The 27,060-nt window shown below is 43.9% G+C and overlaps 1 protein-coding gene across 19 annotated transcripts in view; it reads right to left on the bottom strand.

Moving 5' to 3' along the window:
• SYNE2 (spectrin repeat containing nuclear envelope protein 2) overlaps window positions 1-27,060 on the bottom strand; it is a 300,242-nt gene that overhangs the window by 139,243 nt on the left and 133,939 nt on the right. For all 19 annotated transcript variants that reach the window (XM_074996338.1, XM_074996337.1, XM_074996346.1 and 16 more), the window contains 9 exons: window positions 25,496-25,642; window positions 19,681-19,836; window positions 11,722-11,987; window positions 7,180-9,301; window positions 5,104-5,423; window positions 3,350-3,494; window positions 1,537-1,752; window positions 832-1,097; window positions 14-182 (listed from right to left, as the gene is read on the bottom strand). In XM_074996338.1, the coding sequence (XP_074852439.1) occupies window positions 14-182; window positions 832-1,097; window positions 1,537-1,752; window positions 3,350-3,494; window positions 5,104-5,423; window positions 7,180-9,301; window positions 11,722-11,987; window positions 19,681-19,836; window positions 25,496-25,642 (3,807 nt within the window). The remainder of the gene's footprint in view (window positions 1-13; window positions 183-831; window positions 1,098-1,536; window positions 1,753-3,349; window positions 3,495-5,103; window positions 5,424-7,179; window positions 9,302-11,721; window positions 11,988-19,680; window positions 19,837-25,495; window positions 25,643-27,060) is intronic.

Here is a 27,060-nt window from a genome sequence, read left to right as displayed (position 1 = left end):
ATCTTCGACTCACCTCCAATCGTACTGCCTTTCCAGTAGAGTCTTGTGACTCTCCATCACACAACGAAGATGAGATATTTTGTAATGACATCCTCACAACACTTATTTCTTCATTAATCTTGTCTCTTTCCTGAATCTCAGACTGTACCAATCTTTTGTGTTTTTGAACCTTTTGGGATAGCCTTTAAAAAAATTGCAATAGGGATACATTAATCATTAGTCTTACTATTAATTAGAAAGTGAAATACTCCAATTAATATTTTACAAAATTATATGATGATATGTAAAAAATATACATTTAGAAGTAAATCTGTGCCTAAAAACGCATATCTATATTTTGGCATTCTTACTTTTTGATACTTAAGCCTCTCAGCTTTAGACATTAGCATCTAAGTTTCTGTACCCATGACTCTTCAGATAAATATAAATATATTCTGCTTAGCCAAGCAAATTGGCTAATTATACAACTATCTAACTATCCAGTTCAGCCTGGAAATGGAGCTTGCACACCTACTGCTGATATATAGAAACCCAGGTCTTGAAAAGTAAGCACATCAAGATTTAGGTGTCAAAGAGCAATCATGAATAAACACAAGTGTATAGTTTTGCTCACACATTCGATAACCTGGTTGAGAACCCTTTGAAAATCTGGTACAGGAGGCAGCAGTGAAGTAATAAAGGTAAAAAGTTGTACACAAGTACACACGGGCCTGCTTTAAACTTTCTGAAATATTCTCTACGTATGAAGAAAATGCAAATGAGCAAAGTAAAACATTCGCTAATAAGTAGTTCTGTGTCACGTGTTTTTGCCGTGCAGTTTCATGCACTTACTTTTTACATCGATCTTGCATTGCATGTATTTCATATTGAACAGGAATGTCTGCTTCTTCCTCTGTGCTTTCTGGCACATTCAGGATACTTCTTATTCGATGAAGTAGTAAAAGCAAAAACAGTTGCTCTCTTTCCACGTTTTCCTCATAACTGTCCACATATTCTAGCAATTCTAGAAGCGCACCTGTGGAGGCATTCTCTTCCTCTTTAGGACTTTCCGGTAGTTCTTCATGAAGATTATCTAGAATTATTGATTGTCGTTCCACCTAAATCAATAATACAAAGTCTGAGATAAAGTAAGCTTCCTTCAGCATTTCACACTATATTATGTCCTTGACTTGCCTATGGAACTTGCACAAACAGCAATGGGAGCTCAGTGTGTGGACTGAGAGCTCTGGGCTTGATCCTGCAGAGTGCTGAGCACTTTAGTACTGATCCAGCAAACCACATAAAAGCACATGCATAGTTCAAACCCACTGGGTAGTCTGCTGAACTCAACAGCTGAGTCTATAAATATCTCCAGTGCTCAGATTAAGAAAAAGTTATAAATAATGGGCCACTCAACTGGTGTAAATGGACATAGCACCAAAGACTTCAAGCAAGCTACAGTCATTTTCACCAGCTGAAAATCTGGCCACGTAATCTTCTTTAAGCACGCTATTTTCTTTGTTCCCAAAATATTCTACTATCTGCTAAAACACTCACTTCTTCACTGACAAACTTCCATTCCTGTTTTATCTCCTCGCAGTTAATCTCCCATTCTTTTGCAACCTCAAGCAAACCAAGCCACTTTCCCCACAGTGTGGACACAATCCTGACGAGTGTGCAGTTACTTCCTTTGCACATCATACTCAGGTCTCTTGAGTGTCGTCTCAATGTCATGAGATCCTCTTCAGCCAATAGAAGGTGAGAGACCAAAACCTTGATAAAAAATAATAACCAGAATAGTATTGCATATCACAATAACTAATAAAAATGCTTCATATGATTACTCTTGTGGGTTAAATAACAAATACTTTGTTGTTTGGTGCCTAGATACTGTACTGATAAGCCAATTTTATATTGGTTAATGTAAACTAGACTGGAGTAAGCAAGACAGATAGAATCTGGGCAAGAATTCAGAACATTTAACAATGGAAACAGTATTTGCTTTTATAATATCTACCACAGACCATTAGCCTAAACATCTTTTACATCATCCTTGTAATGGTGATAGCCACCTAGCTAAGGTTGACCTTTATTAACCTGGTCTTCATCATCTCTAACTTCTGCAAAAGGAAACTAACGCACCTGAAATTTCATATACCACATCTCATTTTGAGTAACGTTTTTCTAGGATTTTTTTTTTTGAAAAGCTCAAAACCAGAACGTTAACGTTCTTGACCCAATGGTGAAACCTCCATCTACCTTCATGGAGCTAGGATACCAGTTCCTGGTGTTTAAGAAGTTTCCTTATATTTGACTTTTTGAACCTTATCTCCTTTTAAGGCTTGAGGGGATCTTTGTTTTGTTGACCCTGCTGGGAAATGCCTTTTACCAGGGATGGAGAGTGGGGTGGCATAGAAGGGAGTTGTTTTCGTTTTCTGGGTGATTTTGGACAGGAGTAGTAAATTACTGGAGAGTCACAAATGCACAATTAAAAAAGCCTGTGATAGGGTGTACAAAATAACAGTAGATAGGAGAAGGGGTTAAACTAGAGGTTCTTTAACACAGGTATATGAACAAGAGGTAGAGGAAGGACTTTAGGCAGGAAGAAGGGAAGTGGCGGACACCTCTTTCCCTTTCCTCCCATTCCAAGAAGAAAAAAAGGGTCAAAAATTTTTTGGGTCAAGGCCCCAACCAAGAAGCATGGAGGAAACTGTATTGAAAATAATACATTTTCATGGATACAAAATTATCTCAAACACAGATAAAGTAACAAAAACACTATGGCCGTGTCTACACTAGCCAAAAACTTCAAAATGGCCATTCAAATGGCCATTTCGAAGTTTACTAATGAAGCGCTGAAATACATATTCAGCACCTCTTTAGCATGCAGGCAGCTGTGGCACTTCAAAATTGACGCAGCTCACCGCCGCACGGCTCGTCCAGACAGGGCTCCTCTTTGAAAGGACCCCGCCTACTTCGAAGTCCCCTTATTCCCATCTGCTCACAGGAATAAGGGGACTTCAAAGTAGGCGGGGTCCTTTCGAAAAGGAGCCCCGTCTGGACGAGCTGCACGGCGGCGAGCTGCATCAATTTTGAAGTGCCGTGGCCACCCGCATGCTAATAAGGCTCTGAATATGTATTTCAGCGCTTCATTAGTAAACTTCGAAATGGCCATTTGCATGGCCCTTTCGAAGTTTTTGACTAGTGTACATATAGCCTATGATATATATAGCCTGTTTAAACCTAACCACAAGAAAATGTAGGCCTACCAATCCTCCGTCCATCTACTGTTTTCTTCCAAGATCTAATGAGTCCATTTGGATCATGGTTTTATTCAGGGGTTTTGTAGCTACTTCAGATCCATGCATACCTTACTTTTTTCCAAGTGCTCCAGGGATTCCTTGTATGACATTGGAATTCGGAACAAAGCTTGTTGAAGGATTTTCTCCAGTTCATTAAGATTAGCACATACCTTCTCTTTGATTTTTGTGTAGCTGTTGTATTTTTCAGAGTACCTATGAAACACAATTAGTAAACCAATCAAACTGTACCCTAGATCTTCCTTTCTTCAGTTTTAATACATGGTATAACTACATGTATACATATAACACGTAAATATCTGAACTACCACATCTTCTAAAGCAATACTTGCCACATAATTTAGATTGATATCAGGGATACCTCAAAAATTGAGACAGACATACAATGGCCTCCAGATACTATTTTTTTTCTTTTACCCCCTCACTTCACAAGAATAACTGATATGAACATAAACACACAAACACACACTAATTGTATATGTAGGGCCTGAAAACTTTTATGTTCTCCTGTTTCTCAGCCAGGGAGAAGCTCAGAAGGAGAATTCAACAACTCCTGCTCCCAGAGTAGGTTCTCATATTATTGCTGACATAATCAAAGACATTGCATCACAAGCAAAGAACTAAACAAATAAAAAAAGTAAAAATATAAAATGGGCTTTCAGTACATGCAGCAGAGGAGTGGGAGCAGAAAATGCTGTGATCTGGGTGTTCATTTTGCTTAGATTATCTTCAGCTACTAGCACGTGGAAGAGGCACGTTAGATTAGCTTCCGTCTTAGAGGCAAAGCCAGGGATCATGGAGGTGCTCACTCTCCAGGTTTGATCCCTACACCAGACTAAGGCCTGTTCTACATTATGGTGCACCATCGATCTACTTCAGCTATGCTATTTGTGTAGCTGAAGTCAACATACTTAGCACTGCATCTTGTGTGCATTAACGTCAGTGGGGGCTGCCCTCCCATTGACTCTGGCTGCTCTTCTCATTTCCATGGAGTAACCGCATCAATGGGAGTGAGCTCACAAAGGCTGTTTCTACATATGCCAGTTGTTCCGAATGCAGCATGCTAATGAACAGCCCGGAAAATGCTAATGGGGCACGGACGTAAATTTCCGGCACCTCATCAGCACACGGTCACATGATTTGGAGTCTGGAAGAAGCTCTTCTGGACTCCAAAATATCATTTAGAAGCCTGGCCCCCGGGGATCTCCTGGAGGGAAATCCTCCCTCCAGAAGCCCCAGAAATTTTCAGGAAGATGGGGCTTCCGGATGGAGGGTTTCCTGCCAGGAGATCCCCAGCGGCTGAACTTCTACACAGCTATTTTGGAGTCAGGAAGACCTTCTTCTGGACTCCACGTCATGTGACTGTGTGCTGATGAGGCACCAGAAATTTACATCTGCACCTCATTAGCACTTTCCGGGCTCTTCATTAGCATGCTGCCTTCAGAACAACTGGCATATGTAGAAACAGAAACTGATTTATCGCATCTGCATCAGATGTGATAAATCGACAGCCTGTGGGTCAACTGCAGCAGCATCAATCCCTGGCTTAGTGTAGGCATAACCAGTGTGGCTGATACACTTAATTTTAATATCATCAAAGAAAATGCTTTGTACGTTAATTTAAATGTGTGTATTCTAGGACTACTGTCACACATTAACTAGCATCTGCAAACACTATGTATTTGCACACAGCCCTTTTATTAAGCTACAAAAATTCATCACAGCAGAAACAAGACTCCACACATACAATCAATCATCCTCCTGGTACTATGGAACAGTATCTACGCAGGTCGCTTAACCCTACCTGTGCACATCAGCTCTCCTTCTTTGGGCTTTCTCCCGTAGCACTGAATTCTTACTGACTAGTTCACTTAAAGTATTTTTCAGTTGTTGCTTGGCTCTTGGTTTAATTATGGTTTCCAGCTTGGCAGTCAGATCCTCTACATCCACCTTTGCAGACTCAAATTCTTTTTCCCAGGGTGGGATTTGGCAAGACTCCTCCAGGCTACCAAAGTCAACTTCTGCTGAAAAGATTTTGGCTTCATATTCAGTGAGGAGATCCATCGCCCTCTGAACTGCTTTGGTATAAAGCTTAACATTCTCTTGAGCTTCATCAATGGCATTCTGCAAGCATTTAAGAGAAAAAAGATCAATCTGGAAAAGTGGCAGGACAGAACGGATTGCAAAATGGTCATTTCAGAGAAATGACATGAGCTGGGCTGGCATGTGAGGTCCTGAGGGGCCACTGGACATATAGGTATGTGGGAATAAAAATGCACAACTGGCCTGGGTCAGCTGATTTGGACACACAGAGCTCAGGCTCCAGGACTGAAAATTTGCTGTGTAAATATTCGGGTGTGGAATGGAGCCCAAGCTGTGGCACTGCGTGAGGATGGAGGATGCTACAGATCATGCCTCAGCCTGAGACCAAACATCTACACAAGTCCAGCCCTGCCAGCCAAAGTCAGCTGATATGGGCCAGTTGCAGGTATGCCACAGGGGCTTTATCCCTGTGTAGACAGATCCTGAGACAGAGTCAGGAAGCAGGGTAAGTACTCTACACTTTTGCACCTGCAAGTCACAGCAGGGTTATGCAATCTTAGAATGATGGACCACACTCACAGTTGCAGCGTGAGTGCTGAAACTTCGGCTGTTGCCAAAGTACTTGGGGAATGGAGACAAGAGGGAGCAGGACCATGTTAGTGGAAACTGCATTCCTCACTAAGGAGTGAATGAAAGCCCTAGACTTTATGGAAAATAATCAGAAGGGGTTTTTTTACTTTGCAATTACAGTAAACCCCCGAGCTACGCAGCGGTTGTTTTCCTGCAACCCCCGTGTAGCAAAAATTTTTGCGCAAGTTGCGGGGAGCTTTCAGAAGCTGGGAAACTGACCAGGCCACCAGGGCTGGTCAGTTTCCTGGCTCCCAGAGTGGTGGGGAAATGGGAACCAGAGGGCAGCCTGATTCTCTTCTCCCCACCACTTGCAGGACCCAGGAAACTGACTAGCTCATGGCTGGTCAGTTTCCCGCAGGTCCTGCAAGCAGTGAGGAGTGGGGAACAAAGCAGCAGCCTTATCTGGGGCAGCTGCTGGGGCTGGGTGTCTGGGGAACTCTGCTCCCCAGCCGGGGACCCTGCGTCTGAGTCTGCCAGCTGGGCACTGCCCATCCAGCTTCCAGCCATCGGGCTATGGGGTCTCCCCACGCCCCACCCCCCACGACACTGCCCTACCCACACCCCTCTCTTGCATAAACACAAGATACATGCATTTTGAATGCACGTATGTTGGGGGCGTACTGTATAGCATCGGGAACCACAAAGTCGTCCTTAAAGAGATGCAGGTTGCAGATCCCTGCCCTAGAGTACCTTCATAGAGACTTGACATGGTGAGAATACCTTTGCATATGGCCTTAATAGTATCCATAAATGAAATGAAACCTCAAAATGATTACTAGGGGCTGCTCTAATCTACCCAAAGGGTCCATAATCCATTGCCAGACTGTACTTTTGTGTGACCTCTTTCAATCTCCTCCACACACTGGAGAGTCCACCAAGCCAGGGATATAAGCATGGTAGAGATAGCAGCTTACTGCTCCCTGTGCAGCACTGGAGTGGTGCAAAAGAATTGCAGCACACCACAGAATCTATCACCTATCATAGTAAATGTAACACAATAATTTCTTCACTCACTGGCATCATGATCTAAAAGGCAACCAAAAATCCAATCACTTCTGAGACAGCTTCAGTCTAATTCGGTTGTTTGCTTTACCAGAGTATCTCCAAGCCTTGAAAATGTTAACACTTCGGAGAACACCTGTGGATAGCTTATCAAAACGTACAAAAGGATGTACATTCTTTATTTACTCTCACGAAATATACTTACTAGACGGGAAGCAATGTCTGTCTTCAGCTGTATTTCAAGATCTTCCAGTTCATCTAATTTTGCTTCTATACCAGCAATAACGCAAGAATTTTGTTCTTGCTCTTCTCTCTCTTTATCCATTAGATTTATAAGGGCATGAAATTGTGCTTGTACCCAATCTTGAATTGCTTCACAGTGCTTCTTTTCAGACTGAATTATTTTCATTTCCAAGTCTACCAGCAGCGGCTGCTGAAACTCAGATTTAATATGCTTTATGGTATGTAATGTGTGTTCCAGTTTGCTCTGGAAATCTTGTTTATTTACACACACAGCCTGGAGATTCAATATCATGTCTTGAAGAAACTTTTGCAAATCATCAATATTTTCTTCCAAGCTCTTTATTTGATGTGTCTTAGCCTCTTTCACTGTTAGAACAAAGACTTCTTCTACATTTAGTTGATCTACTGCCTCCTGGATTAAGTATCTGACTTGTTGAACTCTCTGGCATAAAATCTGTATTGATACAAAATTGGTTTCTGGGGAAGAACTGGGGTTGTGTGTTAGCATGTCAGCTTCATTCTTTATACTGGATATCATGGCCTGGATTTCATCTAGCACTGCTTGATGCCTGGCAGAGTCTATAACACAGTTGTCAAAGCATTTAATCTTCTCTTCAAGCTTATTTTTAATTTCAAGCAGCTGAGTCTGCAATTCATCAAGATGTGAAGTGTCCCAATTTAGCCTCAGACATTCAAATATTTCTTTGTATTTCATGATTTGTAACAAACTGGACTGAAGAGCTAAGGTTCTCTCTTGAAGCACATTGAGTTTATCTTTCACTTCCTCTTTTACACTTAATATTTCCTCTCTCTCCAGTTTCAGTACATCACACTGTAGCGTATTAAGCTCCTGATGCAATGAAGTTATTCTTTCAGAGAGATCTGTGTACACAGCTCCCTTTTTTCCCAATGTATGGCATTTATTCTGTATTAGCCTCTGTATTCTCCTAGCTCTATTCTTAAGGCATCTTAATTGGTCAGTTAGAAATAATTGTTCAAATATGTTTAGCTCCCCATGTGAATGTTGACACTCTTGGAGATGTGAAGAGATGAGACCCTCAATCTCCTGTATTTCCTGTGAAAGCTCCTTTAAAATGCCATGTAGATTGCCTAGCTCAGAGCATGTGCTTGTTTGATTAATGTTGTGACTGGTCAGTATCTCAGCACGTTGAAGCTGGGTGTGAACTCTATCTATGTCTGCAATAAGCCTCTGCCTCTTTTCCAGGTAAAATTCTAGCTGCTGTAATCTCTGAGCTGATTTTAAAATAAGCGCCTGATGTGAGTTCTGTAATTCTTGTAAAAGAGAGCTCAGATCAGTAACTTCTTCTGGATTCAAATCAGAAATGATACATTTGGTCTCATCAGCCAGTGACACAATCGCAGTATCTTTGTCTAGAGCTGCTCTGTTCATAGCCTTGCAATTTCTGATCTCTCTTTCAATATCATCTGAGAAAAGTGATGCCTTCTGATCAAGAGAAAGCAATGAATCTTTGACCCATGAAATAGTCTCTTCCATCCTTTTCATTATTTCATATTTCTTGGGACCAGAGCTAAGGAACCCAACATCATTCTGAGCAGTTTGGTGTGTCAAGACTTCCAGCTGATTCTGCAAATCATTTATTGAACTTTCCAAGGTTTTCTTTTCTTGCTCACTCCAAATCCTTTTCATCTGCAGCTCAGTACTTCTTTTTAACAGAGAAACACTGTGTTTAATGGCTTGTAGTTCTGAGGTCCAAAGTAATGGACATTTATTTTTTTGTCCATCTGGGGAATCCAACCCAGCTCGTAAATGTTTCTGGTGTTGTATTAACTTTTGAAGGCCCTGTGCTTTATTCATGAGAAGGTTAAATTCGTCATTTTCTAACACAACTTGGCAATGTTTCTTTTGCACTGATTGCTCTATGTGTTCCCACCATCGTTCAAGCTGCTTCACTTGGCTTTCTGTTAATTCCTTATCTATGTATGTCAGATACCCAGATAAATTATCTTGTTCAGTTTTCAGCTTGTTTAAAATGTCTCTCTCCTTCTGCACTGAATCCATACATTTTTTAATTTTCCCCAAAACTGTGTGGTCCATAGGGCCCCTGGCAACAAAATTATCAAGATTTGAAACAATCTTAAAAAATAAGAATTAGACAGATTTTTATTCGGCAATTTTGCTGTTTACCCGCCAACCAGAAAATTATTCACTTACAAGAGCAACCAATATAAGTTTTCATTGTTTAAAATTTTCTTATCCTGGTCTTTTTATACTTTTACATTGCATAGTTATTTCCTACATAATCCCGAGGGAGCTGAATATTCTTCCGAGTCACTGCAACGGCCATAAGTTCTAACGTATGAACTGCAGAGGAATAACGTGTAGTTACATAATGTTTGAAGTTCATTTAAAGAGTGATCTTGTTGCCCACTTTTAAAGCTAAGAAAAAAGTTAACTTCAATAACCACGTTAAATCACGCAGAGAAGGGAACGGTGTTATTTGTGAAGCTACAAACTAGCAAGGGCTACGTCTACACGTGCACCCAACTTCGAAATAGTTTATTTTGATGTTGCAACATCGAAATAGGCTATTTCGATGAATAACGTCTACACGTCCTCCAGGGCTGGCAACGTCGATGTTCAACTTCGACGTTGCTCAGCCCAACATCGAAATAGGCACAGCGAGGGAACGTCTACACGGCAAAGTAGCACACATCGAAATAAGGGAGCCAGGCACAGCTGCAGACAGGGTCACGGGGCGGACTCAACAGCAAGTTGCTCCGTTAAAGGGCCCCTCCCAGACACACTTTCATTAAACAGTGCAAGATACACAGAGCCAACAACTAGTTGCAGACCCTGTATATGCAGCACGGACCCCCAGCTGCAGCAGCAGCAGCCAGAAGCCCTGGGCTAAGGGCTGCTGCCCACGGTGACCACAGAGCCCCGCAAGGGCTGGAGAGAGAGTATCTCTCAACCCCCCAGCTGATGGCCGCCATGGAGGACCCCGCTATTTCGATGTTGTGGGACGCGGATCGTCTACACGTCCCTACTTCGATGTTGAACGTCGAAGTAGGGCGCTATTCCCATCCGCTCATGGGGTTAGCGACTTCGACGTCTCGCCGCCTAACGTCGATTTCAACTTCGAAATAGCGCCCAACACGTGTAGACGTGACGGGCGCTATTTCGAAGTTACTGCCGCTACTTCGAAGTAGCGTGCACGTGTAGACGCAGCCAAGCTGTTCTATAGCACCTTAAAGACTAACAAGGTTATTTATGATGAAACAAGCTTTTGTGGATAAGGCCCTATTCCTCAGTCTTACCCACAAAAGCACATTACCCAATAAATAAATTTGTGGTGTTTAAGGTGCTACAGGACTTCTTGTTTCATGCTAAATCATTTGTGGGTGAAGCCACACTGTTTTGTAGTAATTTATAATGTAGGAGTGAAAGTTTGGAATCAATTATAAGATTCCCATGTATTGAAGCTAAATCAATCAATTTATTTTGATTAACAAGGTGTCTGCTCCTGAAGCTGCTTTTGAAAAGCCAACCACAAATCGATTTAATAACCTCCATTTTAATTCAATTCTGTGCACCCTTTAAAAAAATAATTCCAGAAAGAATTTTTAAAGAGCTTTCAAATTAACTGGCTCATTATTATGATTTCTAGATTAGGTCCATGCCATGAAGGCTAATTTGCAAAACATACTGAATATTTACGTATCTTTGGCTTAGTAAGGGCAATTTCATTCTGACTGCAGTAACACTTTCCCTAACACATAAGGTGCATTTTCAGAATATGAAAATATTTCAGTAACCAGCAAATAGGTATCTGATCTCTCAATACATCAGATTTTTTTTAAAGTTTATCTTTTTTCTCCTATTTTTGTCATTTGTTAACAAAGAACAATAGCAATATATTTTGTATCTGCCATGCCTTTGGAAAAAATATCTTAATACTACAACTCTTACATTGTAAGTTTTACAGGGTAGGGACCATCTTTTTGTTATGTGTCTGTAAAGCACATAATATAGTGAATCTGGGATTCTCTAGATTCTAGCATAGAAAAAATAATACATAAAATAGTCGTTATCAGACATACTCCCACACACCAACAAGCAATCCTGTACATCTCAGAGACTAAAAAAACCCAATTAATCACAAAAGCTCATGATCTAATAAACTTGTTAGTCTCTGAAATGCCACAGGACTGCTTGTTATTTGTGAAGCTACAAACTAACACAGCTACTCCTCTGAGATTATTTACCATTGCTTCTGAAGTATTCTAGATGCAACATAATATTATTGCCAATATACTAAGATATCAGTTTGGCCTACATCATTTTTTGCTCTCTCCTTATACAATTTCAGTTAAATTGGTAGAATGCCACACTCAGATTTCAATTACACCAGTACATACCTAGACTAATCTTCATCTTAGTAGACTTACATCAGTTATATGGATGCAATCAATATCTAAGTCTGGCCTTCATCCAGTAAACTAAAAAAGCCCCTGTACTTACATTTTTATGTTTTCTTTTTCTGTTGATAAAATTTTCATTGAAGACTGAACAGCAGATAGATTTTCCTGGTAATCATGAACGAGACGATAATGATGTTGCTTAACCTCCTTAATGGCTTCCAACTCCTTAAGCAACCTGTCCCAGCAAGAAACTGTATCTTCTGTGTTTTTCAGGTTTGATGCTCCTATTTCTGGTGAGCTGGGGGACACTTCTTGCCTCAGAGACAAAGCTGTGGCTCTCTGTTTTTCCAATTCAGTGTATAAATTCTACAATCGAGTCCATTAACAGTGAAAAAGAAAAGAGGCAAAAATGACTTATTTTTACTTCCTACCGTCTTTAAAAAAAGAAGGTTAAACATTTGCAGGCATGTACACATGAACACACCTGCATGCTCAATTACATGTGAGCATACAGAGGCACATAGGTATGTGTATATATGTGTACACACAAACCCACATGTAATGTACAATTGCACATCAGCAGACAAGTATGAAGCATTTATACTTGAATGAAAAAGCAAACATGTATAGACACAAACAGTTTATGCAGCTGGATTTACACAAATGGCTTTCACATGATTGATCATATACACGCATGGCTAGAAGGAATCTTGAGAGGTCAGCAAATCCAGCCCATTGCTTTCGGACAAGACCAAGTAGTCCAAGACCATCCGTGACAGGTACATATCCAATGACTTAATAAAAGTTGTCAGCAGGCCTGCCGCTGGCAGTGAGGTTAAGGGGGTAGGTGGCTCCAAATGCCGTTCCTGCTACTTTAGCAGCATCTGATGCTCTGGATCCCTTTGTGGGGGTGGGCTGCACCATAGGCTGGGCCACGCTAAGAGCTGTCTACCATAAGTTCCACCCCTTCCATCTTTAGCCCCACCCCTTCAGGGGCTCTTGACCCTGCCGGCCTCTAGCGAGGATTCCACAACCTCCCATGGAAAGAAAGAGAAGTTACTCACTTGTGTAGTAACGATGGTTCTTCGAGATGTGTCCCCATGGGTGCTCCACCTCAGGTGTCGCGCTTGCCCCGGCGCCGCAGATTGGAGATTTCCAACCCATGTCTCATCGGATCACGCATGCTCAGATGCGCACTGGCCCTTTGCGAACTTTCGATCACGTGCACGATCTGGTCCACGTCAGTTCCTTGACGACTGCCTCAGAGCCCTGTGAAGATGTAAAGCAGAATTCCGAAGCAGGGAGGAACAGGTGGGTAGTGGAGCACCCACGGGGACACATCTCAAAGAACCATCGTTACTACACAAGTGAGTAACTTCTCTTTCTTCTTTGAGTGGTCCCCGTGGGTGCTCCACCTCAGGTGACTACCCGGCAGTGGCCCCAAAACATGGAGGTGGGCACCGGATTACGTGTAGCTTGCCCCTGAGAGAACTGCTGTTGGTAGACATGCATCTTCCTCCAGCAACCGATGAATCGCATAGTGTTTGGTGAACATGTCGTAGGACAACCATTTTGCTGCTCTGCAAACGTACTTCAGAGAGACTCCTCTGAGGAAGGCTGTGGAGGTTGCCATCGCTCTGGTAGAGTGAGCCTTGGGCTGAGTTAGCAGACGGATCTTACATACGGCATAGCACACCTTTATACAGGATGTGATGTTATTTGAAATTCTTGGCGAGAACAGTCCTTCCCCTTTTGATGTGGGGGCAAGGGGCACCAGAAGTCTGTCTGTCTTTCAGAAGTGTTTGCTTCTGTCTATATAGAAAGCTACTGCCCTTCTTACATCAAGTGCATGAAGCGCACCTCCTTATTCGAGTTGTGCAGTTTGGGGTAGAAGGATGGTAGAGTTATTGGTTCATTGATGTGGAACTCGGAAGAGATTTTGGGAGAAAAGTGGGGTGTAAGCATAGTATTACCTCCTCTTTGGAGAAAATTGTGTAGGTCAGAATCGCCATTACTGCAGCCAGCTCGCTCACTCTGCGGGCACATGTGATAGTGAGAAGGAAAGTCATTTTTAAGGTAAGCAGGCGAAGAGACACGGTGGCTAAGGGTTCGAAGGGAGGCCTAGACCATGTGCCCAAGACCAGATCTAAACTCTGCGGTGGTGCTATTGGTTTCCAGGGAGGATACAAGTTTGTGAGGCCTTTCGGGAACTGCGTCATGATGGGATGGGTGAAGATGGTTGACCCCTCCACTGTGGCGGAAGGCCAATACAGCTGCTAGGTGGACCTTTAAAGATGGTAAGGAGAGCCCCCTTGCTTTAGGTCCAGTAAGTAGTCTAAGATTGTGGGAACTGGTACCTCCCAAGGGTTCATTTGTTTGGCTAAACACCAGGACGTAAAATGTTTCCACTTGTATATGAAAGCCTTGCGGGTAGAGGCCCACTGGCTACATTCTAAGACCTCTCTAACCCTCTGTGAGCATACGTCCTCTAGGGCATTGAGCCAGGGATTAGCTATGCCTTGAGGCGTAGCGTCCAAGGCTGAGGGTGCCTCAAGAGTCCCTGGCTCTGTGTGAGGAGGTCTGGTACGATCAGAAGGGGAGTGGTAGGCAACACGACATGCCTTGTAGCAGAGGAAACCAGTGTTGACATTCCCATGCAGGGGCTATGAGTATCAGGCATGCCCCATCCCTCCTTACCTTTTCCAGGACCTTGTTAATAGGTACTGTAGGAGGGAACGCATACAATAAGGGTCCCTTCCATGACAGAAGGACTGCATCCCCTAGTGAGCCCCAGCCGATGCCCGCTCTGGAGCAGTACTGAGGGCATTTCTTGTTCTTGTAGGTTGCGAACAAGTCTATCAGTGGGAAACCCTGTGTATTGAACATGTGGCAAAGCAAGTCAGGTTGGATCGCCCGTTTGTGGTTGGGAGCAAAGTGTCTGCTCAGCTGGTCTGCTTTTACATTGCTGGTGCCCGGTAAGTATGAGGCTCTCAGGGCTATGTTGTTTGCAATGCACCAGTTCCACAAATGTACAGCCTATGTGCATAGCACACGGGATCTGGCCCCACCCTGTGGTTGATATAGTACATCATGGAAATGTTGTCTGTATTGACCCCAACTACTTTGTGTTGTATGTATTGGAGGAAGTGCTTGCATGCTTTGAACACTGCCCGCAATTCCAGTATGTTTATGTGCATCGCCATCTCTGTAGGGGACCATCGCTCTGTACCACCACTGACTTGTCCCCCAAGTGCACCCCCAGCCTATGTGGGAGGTGTCCGTCGTGAGAAAAACCGTACTTTGTGGCTGGTGAAAAGGAATCCCTCACAACAAATTCTTGGGGTTCGTCCACCATTTTAGGCACTTGTGAACTTCTGCTGAAGGTGATACTCTTTTGTGAATGGCATGTATCGTTGCTATGTACACGGCTGCAAGCTAGTGCTGGAGACCGCAAAAATGTAGTCTGGCGTTCTGCACCAGAGACGTGGTGGCAGCCATGTGTCCGAAGAGTTAAAGGCAAGTTAATAGTTGTACCATGGGGCTGCATAGCAACACCTGTATCAGGGACTGCATTGCATGAAAGCGCACGGTAGGCAGATACACTCTTGCTGTGATGGAATCGAGACGTGCTCCTATGAACTCTATATCCTGCGTGGGTTCTGTCCCTGATTTTTGGAAGTTGACGATAAGGCCCAGTGAGTGAAACGTTTTTGTAGTAATGTCTATCATGCAGAACACGTCTGCCCGCGAACTGCCTTTCAGGAGGCAGTCGTCCAGGTATGGGAAGATGAAAACGTCTTGATGGTGTAGGTAGGCCGACACTACCTCAAGTGTCTTCTTGAAAACCCTGGGTGCTGAAGAGAGGCCAAAAGGCATCACTTTGTACTGGAAGTGTTGTGTACCCACGGTGAAGCACAGGAAGCTTCTGTGCACGGGGTGAATGGTTATGTGGAAGTACATATCCTGTAAGTCGAGGACTGCAAACCAGTCTTTATTGTCCAGTGCTGTAACTATAGAGGAAATAGTGGTCATTTTACGCATTGCTTGCAGATATATTGGTTGAGGGCCCTTAGGTCTAGGATCGGTCTCCAGCCTCCTGATTTCTTTTCTGTGAGGAAATATTGGAAATAAAACCCTTTCCCCTGGAACTCATTTGGGACTCTCTCTACTGCTCCTATAGAAATGAGATGATCGACCTCTTGTATCAGTAGAATCTTGTGAGGGGGCTCCCTATAGAGGGACTGGGTAGGGGGCTTTGGTGGTGGTAGGGAGTGGAATGGGATGGTGTATCCTGTAGCAATGATTTCTAGTACCCATTTGTCCATAGTGACAATCCTCCACTGGTAGTAGAATGGCCTGAGCCGATGGTGAAACAGAGGCTGAGGTGGCTGCTAGCACTGAATGATGAATGTTGTTTTGCAGTCCCCGACATAGCAGTCAAATTTGCTGCCTGGCTGTCTGCACTGCAGGATTGTGGCCTTGCTGGGGATGCCATTTAGGCTGCCTTTGATGTTGCTGACGCCCTTGGTCACAGCCCCATTGGTACTGGGGGTGCTGAGGTTGATAAGTGTAGCATTGTTGATACAGGTAATATCTTTTCTTTCTGTAGGGGGTAGCGTACATGCCCAGCGTTTGGAGCGTTGTTCTTGAGTCCTTGCTGGAATGGAGGACCGAGTCTGTGGTTTCCGCGAACAGTTTTGCCCTATCGAAGGGAAGGTCTTCGACTTTTGTTTGCAGTTCCTTGGGCACGCCAGATGTTTGCAGCCAGGACACTTGCCGCATCACCACTACAGTGGCTGTGGAGCGTGCTGCTGTGCCTGCCACGTCTAACGCAATTTGGACTCCTGTGCATGAAGCCGCGTATCCTTCCTGAGCTATTGCTTTCAGGATCAGCTTCTTGTCATCTGGGAGATAGTCCATGAGTGATGTAAGTCTAGTATGGTTGGAAAGGTGTGCAGCGTAGTTGGCCACGCATAGTAGGAGAATGGAGGATGGGTATATCTTCCATCTGAATAAGTCCAGTCTCTTTGCATCATTGTCAGACATTGTGGATTTGTACTGTGGTGTCTTTGACCTTTGTTGAGAGGACTCTACGACAAGGGAATTTGGTTGGGGGTGACTAAAGAGAAATTCCATTCCCTTTGATGGAACGAAATACCTTTTTGTCCGCCCTTTTATTGGTCGGCGGAATAGAGGCTGGGGTTTGCCAGATGTTGGTGGCAGCCTCTGTGATAGCCTCATCCAGTGAGATGGCAATCTTTGATGATGCGGGAGGTCTCAGATTTTAAAGTCTATGTTGCTTCTCTTGCACCTCTGCCACTTGTATGTCCTGGGACCGGGCTACTCTTCTGAATAGATCTGGGAACTGTCTGAGGTTGTCTGGGGGCGATATTCTCCTGGGACGACCGCCTCATCCGGGGAGGACGAAGAAGCATCTGTTTGTTCCTCCGATACCCCTTGTTCCTGCTCCCCCGGGTGTTCTGCAGGAGGGTCTATAACCAGCTCCATGCCTTCTCTCAGGGGGGAGAAATGATCCCTCCTGGCTGGGAGAGATGAGGAGCATCTGTATGAGGGACATGGATGTGGAGATCTGTCCTTGGACCTTGAGTAGTGCCGATGTTGATGATAGTCCTCACAGTGGTATGAGTGTGCATACTGGCAAGGGCACAGCCCCGGTGATGGGAACCTGGAGTGTGAGAATCGCCTGTATCCATGATGAGAGCAGGAGTGAGATCTCCTAGACGATGTGGACATAGGTGGAGATGCTCTGTAAGGGCATGCATGTAGCTCATATGAGCGTTGGGGTTCAGGTGAAGGATGCCTGAGCCAAGGGGAGGGGGGCCGTGGGAGCGGAACCGGTATTCTCAGAAAAGGTGATGGCGGTGTTATTGGCTGCTGCAGCATGTGTGTTTCAGGAGGAGAGCTGGGAGAGAGTGGTGCGACTAGCAGGTCCGGTGATGGGCTTCGGTGCCGAGTCTTGGAGCGTGCTTTTCTCTGTTCTTGGAATGGCTGGATCGGTGCCGATGTGGCTTGTGTTATTTCTGATGCCGCTGGTTTCAGTGTGGATATCGATGCCGGCTGTTCTGTATTCGGTGCCCGTGCCACACAGGTAGTTGGCACCGCGAATTTCCGTTCTGACTGCTCTGGTTCTGCTGTTCTCGGTGCCGTTGTCTCCGGCACTGGACGCTTAGGTGCCTGCGGGGTCTTCAGTGCCTCATCCTCGACAGACTGAGATCCCGGCACGGTCTTTTGCTCTCCGGGTCTCTCAGTTCCTTTAGCGGCAAGTGTGCCCAGGTGTGTGCCTCACTCATCCTGTCTGTGGACAGCACAGGCAAGGATCAAGTTGGTGATATTTTCTTCCTCTTCTGACCCGAGGAAGTCAGGAAGGTTGCTTTCCATTTCTGCGGCACCTCCAGAGGAGATGATTCAGTTGTTTCAAGCTGGAGGGCTTTGTCAAATAAAATCATTTTTTGCCTCATCTCCCTATCCTTTCTTGCTCTAGCCATCAACTTAGAACAGTGAGGACATTTTTGGGGTATGAGAGTCTTGCCCAGGCAACGAATGCATTTACTATGGCCATCCAAGGCCAGCATGGCTTCACGGCAGGACTTGCATTTTTTGAAACCCACCGGAGATAAGCAACTTAATGCAGTCTAACAAACACAAACAACTGTAGATAAAGTTTAATGATCTGCTAAGTTAGAGATGGGAGGCCCCAGTCTTATCTGCTCTCCTACGCTCCTTCTCTGCCTCTTTTTCCTCCTTTTTTTTTTTAAACTATATACAGTAATGAACAGGTTTTTTTTTTCCCCTGAGAGAAAAGGACTAACAAGAAAGAACCAAAAATTAGTAACCAGTAAATGTTTTGTTATCTTTTCAGCTGTTGGAGCTGAGGTTAAGTCCGTTTGCAGCTGCTGCTGGTTGAGGGGAACTGGCGTGGATCAGATTGCACACATGATCGAAAGCGCGCGATGGGCCAGTGCGCATCTGAGCATACGCAATCCGACGAGAGACAGCTTGGAAATCTCCAATCTGCAGCGCCGGGGAGAGCCCGACACCTGAGGTGGAGTACCCACAGGGACTACTCGAAGAAGAACTTAATTACCCTTAAAGTTAGAAAGCTTTCTCTAATATCTAGTTGAAAATGCCCTTACTGAAGGCTCAGCTCACTATTTGTTGTCATCCCTTCAGTGGATATGAAAGACAATTAATCACCATTCTGTATAAACCAGCTCTAAACATAACTGAAGACAACTATCAGGTCTTTTCAAACTTGCCCTTTATGTCAGATATCCTAATCCTTTCAACATACCTGTCGTTCTCCACTGGACTCTCCAATTTGTCCACATTTGTCCTAAAATGTTGCACCCAGAATTGGCACAACACTGCAACTCAGGCCTTACCAAGAGCTGAGCAGAGCAGCGTAATTCCTCTCACCATCTTACATATGATGCTCTTGTTAATACATCCCAGCATTATATTAGCCTGTTTTGCAGCTCCGTTAGGACATTACTGTGTAGCCAGTTACTCCCCATTCTGTAGCTGTCCCCATTCATTTTTTCTTCCTAAGTGAAGTCCTCTGCACTTGCCTTTACTGAATTTCATCTTGCAATTTCAGACCAACTCTTTAATTTGTCCAGGTTGTTTTGAATTCTAATCCTGTCCTCCAAATGCAAGTAACCCTTCCGGTTTTCGTGTCACCTGCAAATTTCATAAGCATACCCTCCACTCCATCATCCACATTATAAGTGAAAATACTGAATAGTTATAGACCCTTGAATGACCCTGCAAAACCCTACTAGATATACACCCCCAGTCTGAGATTGAATCATTGATAACTACTTTTTGATTATAGTCTTTCATTCATTTGTGCACTCACTTCATAGTAATTGCCTCTAGCTCACATTTCCCTCCTTTGCTTATAAGGATGTCATGTTGGACTGTGCCATCAGTCTCATGCAGAATGTAACTATAAGCAACAATTTAATAGGTTTGTGATTAGCTATATTATGCCACATTGAACAAACTCAGCCATGTAATTAGTTTACGGGTTCCATACCTCTATTTCTCTTAGTTGCTCATTTACCAACACAATATCCAATTCTGCAGCTTGATTTTTTAGCTCAGAGACCTTTTGTTCTGCCCTAGTACATTCAGCATTTGCTTGGGCTTCAAAAAGAAGTTCCTTCTGGAAAGCCATTTCCACATTTGAACCCTAGAACACAAACAGGATTTTTCGTTCAGCAGTACATTTTAAAGTATAGGACCTCTACTTTATTTTTTCTACTTAGCCCCATGAGTTCCAGCAATGCCCAAATCCTAACACACTTTCCTCCATGGCACCTGTACAGTCAATCTTTTCTTTCTGTTCCTGCAGCTAAATGTTCCTTGCTTATCAATCTGATCAGATCATCACCACTTTGAATTCCTCCCTGGATCACCCTGCTCCACTGCATCTACTTCAGAGTATTTCTCATGGTCTTCAAAGTCCTGCTTAACTCTCTCCCATCCTCCTCCCCTGCTCTTAATTTTGTTGTATTTTTCCCCCAGGTCCCTAGGTTTAGCAGTGACACCCGCTTCTGTATATTTTTTCCTTTGTCATTTATCAAGTGACAATACTCTCCATGAGCAGATGGAGAATGACAAGTTTGAGGAGTATTTGGCTCTGTGATTAAGGCACTGCACAGGAAAAGGGGTTCAATCCTTGGTCCTGCCACCAACTCCTTGTCTGACCTTGGGCAAATCACAATCTCCCTCTGCCTCAATTCTCCATCTGTAAATACTACTTCCTCTCCCCAGCCCTTTGTTTAGATTGTAAATTCTTCCAGGCAGGAACAGCCTCTGAGTGGCCGTGTCTACACTAGCCCAAATCTTCGAAATGATTTAAAAAATTACTAATGAGACACCGAAATATATATTCAGTGCCTCATTAGCATGCCGCCAGCCGCGGCACTTTGAAATTGACAGGGCTCACCACCGTGCTGCTCGTCCAGACAGGGGTCCTCTTCTAAAGGACCCCAGGAACTTTGAAATCCTCTTATTCCTATCTACAGATAGATAGGAATAAGGGGATTTCAAAGTTCACGGGGTCCTTTCGAAAGTCTGTACGAGCCGCACAGCAGCGAAAAGCGGCAATTTCAAAGTGCCGCAGCCAGTGGCATGCTAATGAGGTGCTGAATATGTATTTCAGTGCCTGATTAGTAATCTTCGAAATAGCCATTTGCATGGCCCTTTCAAAGATGTGGATTAGTGTAGACATAGCCAGTATGAGTAAGTACAGAACCTAGCACAGTGAGGTTGTGGTATCAGTGGGAGACTCCAAGTGGCACTGTAATCTAAATAATAATACAAATATCGTGTGTCAGGGTAACTGCCAATAGGCAGGCTTGAACCTGGGAACTCTGGAGCTCAGTGCCTGAACCTCTACAGTTTGAGTTAAAACTCAGTCAGCTCTCAGCTAATGCTCTAGAGGAGACTCATTCTCTCCTCTCTGTAAATGGTCTAGGCACCACTACGTGGGACAGTGAACCACACAGGTGTGTGGGTTACATAAGCACAACACAGTATTACTAATAGGTATCCAAATATCACCATGGCCAGCTGGCTTATACATTGTACAACCACGCACAACCCTGTCTGTCTGTTTATACTGAGCTCTACAGGACACAGCCATGCCATCTGCTCAGTTTGGAAAGTGCCTTCCACCTCAGACCCACTATCAGAAATAAAATCATGACAATAATTAGCACCATTCTTGTTACCTTTTCACTGTGAGCCAAATATAGCCAGTCAGGAAAATCAAATACCCAGAGAATTTTTCCATTATTCCCTAACTACATAGCTACGGCAATTGTATCTATTGAGACAGAAGCAGCAGGTTTCATCTTAAGAAGCTGGAAGAGCCATGAAATTGAAGGAAATGAATAAAGTCAGCCAGCTATTAGAGAGTCAGTGGTAAGACAGAATCATCAGATGGAACATAAGTCAGAGACATGAACAAACAAATGAAATGGAAACAGGGAAAACGCAGGGTGGTGTTACATGGTGTACATCTCTTCATATGTATTTGGGGTCCCAGTCTAATATAGATGGGCAAAGTAATTCCTCTCCCCCACATCTCTCCCGCACCGCAGCTGCCAACATTGCAGCTTGAGCAGGACAAGGGCTGGAACTGCAAATTCAGTACTTCCTTTGCCACGCCCCCCTCCCCAGGAATTGCACGGAAGGGTGAGGAGAGAATATAGGGGCAGTCTTGGCTCCACTGCTAAACTTGCCAGCCAGCAAAGCTGAACCAGAATAAGGGTGGAAGTATCTTGCACATATCACGTAGCCCTTTTGCTTACATAATAAATAACTTCTCTGCAGGAGTAAGGAAGGAATGCTGCCTTTCTGGCTCAAAATTCCTTCTCAGGACACCTCCTAAGGCAGTAGCACTACATGCCGCCTCTCAAGCAGGGCAACAAGTAAAGGCTAACTCCTGCTGTAAAGTACTTAGGTTTTATCTGTCTAGCAAAGTTCATAAAGAAGACTCCACTCACTGCACTCAAGAAATTGCTCCAACAGGTTACATGGCAAGCAACCTTCACAGGCTCCTTCACAGTCAGTCATTATAAAAAAAAAAAAAGGAGACTGGTGGCCTCAAATGCCTGGGAGATTCACTGCAGTTACAGCAAAGATGCAGAAAGCCAACTGCTTTAGAACTTTGTTTTACAGCTGTTTTCCACCTGGTTCATATTAAGAATGTGGTGAGCTTTTACCACTGGTACCTTGCTAGAAATGTGCGTTTCCCAAGTCTAGATTTCCTTTAAAGTGTACCCATAAAATGCAACAACTTAAAAAACGAAAGCAAAAACTAGCTGGTACCCAGGACAGATTAACTAGTAAATACAGTGGAAAGGTTCTGGAAGATTACCATTCAGTCAGACTTACTAAGGACACATTTCTGCAACTGATGTACCCTAAAATCATGCATTTTCTATAGTTCTGCCTGTGAAATATATACAGGACTGGCCCACAGTAGAAACAGAAATAATTACAATGTATCTTACCATGCAGCTATATTGCACATGGTAATTACTGGATCATGTAACAAACTAAAGTAAAAGCCAGGATGCTGGATAATAAAATGTGCTTGATATTCAAGCTGGGGCCAGCAATTGGTCACATTCTGCCCTGTCTCCCTCCTTCCCCCTCCCCCAGCTGGGCATGGGGCAATTGACCCTGGCTGATTAGCTGGTCCTGCAACAGCCAACCCCGATAGGTCAGCCAGCCCACAACATGCCAGTTAGTGGACTGTGCCAGATAACTGAGGTTGTACTGTATTAATTACTATGGCTACGTCTACACATGAAGCCAACATCGAAATAGGCTATTTCGATGAATAACGTCTACACGTCCTCCAGGGCTGGCAACGTCGATGTTCAACTTCGACATTGCGCGGCACCACATTGAAATAGGCGCTGCGAGGGAACGTCTACACGCCAAAGTAGCACACATTGAAATAAGGGTGCCAGGCACAGCTGCAGACAGGGTCACAGGGCGGACTCAACAGCAAGCCGCTCCCTTAAAGGGCCCCTCCCAGACACAGTTGCACTAAACAACACAAGATACACAGAGCTGACAACTGGTTGCAGACCCTGTGCCTGCAGCATGGATCCCCAGCTGCCGCAGAAGCAGCCAGAAGCCCTGGGCTAAGGGCTGCTGCCCACGGTGACCATAGAGCCCCGCAGGGGCTGGAGAGAGAGCATCTCTCAACCCCCCAGCTGATGGCCGCCATGGAGGACCCAGCAATTTCGACGTTGCGGGACGTGGATCGTCTACACGGTCCCTACTTCGACGTTGAACGTCGAAGTAGGGCGCTATTCCGATCCCCTCATGAGGTTAGCGACTTCGACGTCTCGCCGCCTAACGTCGAAGTTAACTTCGAAATAGCGCCCGACGCGTGTAGCCGCGACGGGCGCTATTTCGAAGTTAGTGCCGCTACTTCGAAGTAGCGTGCACGTGTAGACACAGCTTATATGTTTAAAAAGTAGCTACACAAAACAACATCCGTATCCTGTAGTAAGCACTGGCTACATCCCCCATCAATTTGTCATTAATTAACAGCTAAGTGGTTTGGGTTTTTCCAACTTCTCATTTATTTTTTCCAACTTTGATAGCAAAACTATTGCTGTTGAAGTTTCTCCAGGAACTATCCTCAGGCAGTATCTGTCTTGATTTCAGCAACATCTCTCTATCTTGGCTTACCAAGCACAGGAAATTGGGGCCTTCACTTAAGCTACCTTTTAGTGACTAACCAGCAAAAAAGAGAATTAATTGTTACTTGGTAGTGACACAAGTTCTAAAAACATCAATTGCTTTGCAGAAAGAACTCTCTGAACTTATATGGCATTTTTAAAAAACACTTAATTTAACCATATTGACAGTAAATACTGTGAAAAAGGTTGTACTCGTATTTTTGAGTCATACCACATCCTTACACATGAAGTTATACTAGCACAGATATGCCCATGACAGTTCACAAAGAAACATAGAAGAGTAAGATATAGTGGGAAAGTATGTACCATAGAGTGGGAAAAGGATGTTTCCTTCTGACATTTGTGTAATCTGAACTGTCAAGAAGAAGCAAGGGTGTAACTTCAGATTCTCACTGGGAACAGAACTGCCATACAGAATGCTGGTGGGGAACACTCAGTTATGGAAGCAAAATCGGCTTGAGGTAACTGCCACTGAAAGCAAAGTAGATAAGAGAGCAAACCCCAGAACAACAGAACCAGGAAACTTGGTAAGCTTGGTTCAAGCTCTCGTTTCAGGTATAGCTACTTCTTGGGTTTCTAACTCAGATCTGCTCAGCCCACAGATCCTCTCTCTGTACACAACCAGACCCACCACCAGTGTTCCCTCTAATTTTTTCCATCCATGAGCAGAATAAATTTTGATGTGTGCACCACGGCATGGGGGATGTGCACCACCAACAGAAACACAAGCTGCCCACTGTGAGTGGCTGTAGGTGCTCTATTAACCAGCTGAGGGGTGCCTGAATCTCTCTTGTGTGGCAGCTTACAGGCAACACTGACCACCTCAAATGGCAGAGACCATTTACACCCTTCTTAAGAAGCTCATACAGGATAGAGTGTTCCAGGCAAACATTGTTACAAAGCATAGTGACAAGGATTCCTGAAGGGAGACCTAAAATCCAACCAATCAATCTGGGCACATCTACTCAGAATGAATACCTGCCTACAGATTTACATTTTAGGGAGCAAATATTAAACCTGGTTATTGGCTGTAGCTCTGCAGAGTTTTGTATCTATTATTCTCTAGGTAGAGCTCTGAAATAGGAGAACTTTAATTTAGTAACCTTGTTTATAATGAAGCATAGGCATTTTTTGGTATTTTATCTTGTTATTCTTTCAGTCATTACGCATTATTTCTTCCCCTCCACTTTTTTTTTTTTTAAATAGAGCATTCTATTAGTACTGAACTAATAACACATTTCATTTTGTAACATGCTTTCTCTTTTCTCCTGAAGTTTGTTTTACATGAACTAAACACAGCAATATACAAAAGAGAGGGAGTGAGGAACCGAGACTAAAATAACACCCTCCAGCCTAGCAAACTTAAACACTACAAAATAAGGGTTAATTTGGTGGCATTGTGAACTGTCTATGACTCACCCTTTATTGAAAAGATCCCCTAACATATACTGCGTTGGGACAGAGATAAAAAAATTATTCCATGTAAAATTAATTGACTTTAACATGAGAACTACTGTCTCTCCTTGTGTAATGGCTCTTCAAGCAGACTATGTAACCGAAGTGTTAAGAGTCAAAGGTGCTTAAGAATGGAACTTGAATTAGTTCATCTTGGGTTACCTCAAGAATGGAAACTGTTTCTTTAGATGATGGTCTCTCTTTTTCAGCTGCGAAGGAATTCAGCATTTGCTCCTCTCTGCACAGCCATTGTTGGAACTGCTGTACATTTTCTCTGTATGCTTGGTTCTTTATATCACTGGATTTCTCCTTGTGGTGTTAGGAAAATGAAAGAAACAAGTAATCATAAAGCCTTAATCAGACATGCTGACTAATAATTACAGTATTTCAAATGACAAGGTTGTGAACCCTGCAATTACAATTAAACGAGGAAAACGCAACTACGAAATGTAAAAGGTTGCATCGGGAAAGGTTATGTTATAGAAGATGATTTACAAGAAGCAGCAACACTTGTAATTTTGTCGTAACAATTTTTTTAAAAAAATTTGTGGGTAGTGATGGATTAGCTGCTTTTTTTCTGACTTACAGTTTTTACATTCCTTGATGTGTGGCATGCACTAATGTCCTGTCCCAGTGTTGGTTTTGATCTATAAAACCCTATCCGGTCTGGGTCTTGGATACATATGGTAAAAGGTTCTACATTTCTCTTCCTATGAACCAAAAAAGATTGAGACTATCTGATGCCCTTCTGCACCTGCTGGAGTAGGATCCTATGGGATATAAGCCAAGATATTCCCAGAGGATGGTTCCCAGCAGTGCTTCCTCTAATTGTTCCCACCCCGGAATGGAATGCATTTTGTTATGTGCACCAATGTCGTGTATATCAGACACATACTGATCCCTAATTCTGGAGCAGGAGTGAGCTGTGCTAAGCAAACCAAGAACAGGGTTTTCAAAAAAAAAAAAAAAAAAAAAAAAAAAAAAATCTATCCAGGCTGCCCAGGTCACAGCAGAGTGGGGGCCAGGCCCCCATGGCAGGATTGATGTGCACCACATATTACCTTCATATCTGTGTACATAACAAAATTCATGTGGTGAGAGCGGGTCCAATGGGTTTTTAGTGTGGGAGGGGGCTCAGGCAAGGGGCAGAGAGTTGTGATCGAGGTTCCTTACAAGCTGTGTGGCCACACAGCTGCCCCTTTAGTGCCATGCTCTACCAGGGAGCCATGCAGGGCAGGGAACAGCCAGGAGAGGGCCATCCCACCCTCAGCCTCAAACTAGCCCATCCTCCAACCTGCTGCGGTCAGGGCCACTGTGACCCGGGGCCCCATCTTGCCATGGGGGCCTGGCCCTGGATCCTGCCCTGTCACAGCCAGGGCATCCTTTTCTCAGTCTACTTAGCACAGTTGGGTCCTGATCCAGGATTGGGGATCTGTATTGAAGATGCTTCTGTTATACAATCAAATAAATAGTAGTTACAGCTCAAATCAGAATATACGGCACTTTGGAGATTCAGGTCTGGTGCTGTGCTTTGCCCCACGCTGCCCGAGCTGCACTCCAGTGAGCACAGCAGAAGGTACATGAAGACATTGACTTCATAACCCAAATAGCCACAAATTAAGGAAGCGAAGGGAGGTTTGGGGTGTGATAACATAAACAGGGCCAACAAACAGATAACAGTGAGCCCTCCACTGGAGACTTCCCCAGGTCCCAAAACCTTGGGGCGT

This window comes from Carettochelys insculpta, chromosome 6 (assembly GCF_033958435.1).
Source record: "Carettochelys insculpta isolate YL-2023 chromosome 6, ASM3395843v1, whole genome shotgun sequence".
NCBI classification, from domain to species: domain Eukaryota; kingdom Metazoa; phylum Chordata; order Testudines; family Carettochelyidae; genus Carettochelys; species Carettochelys insculpta.
This window is presented reverse-complemented; position numbering and strand designations above follow the sequence as displayed.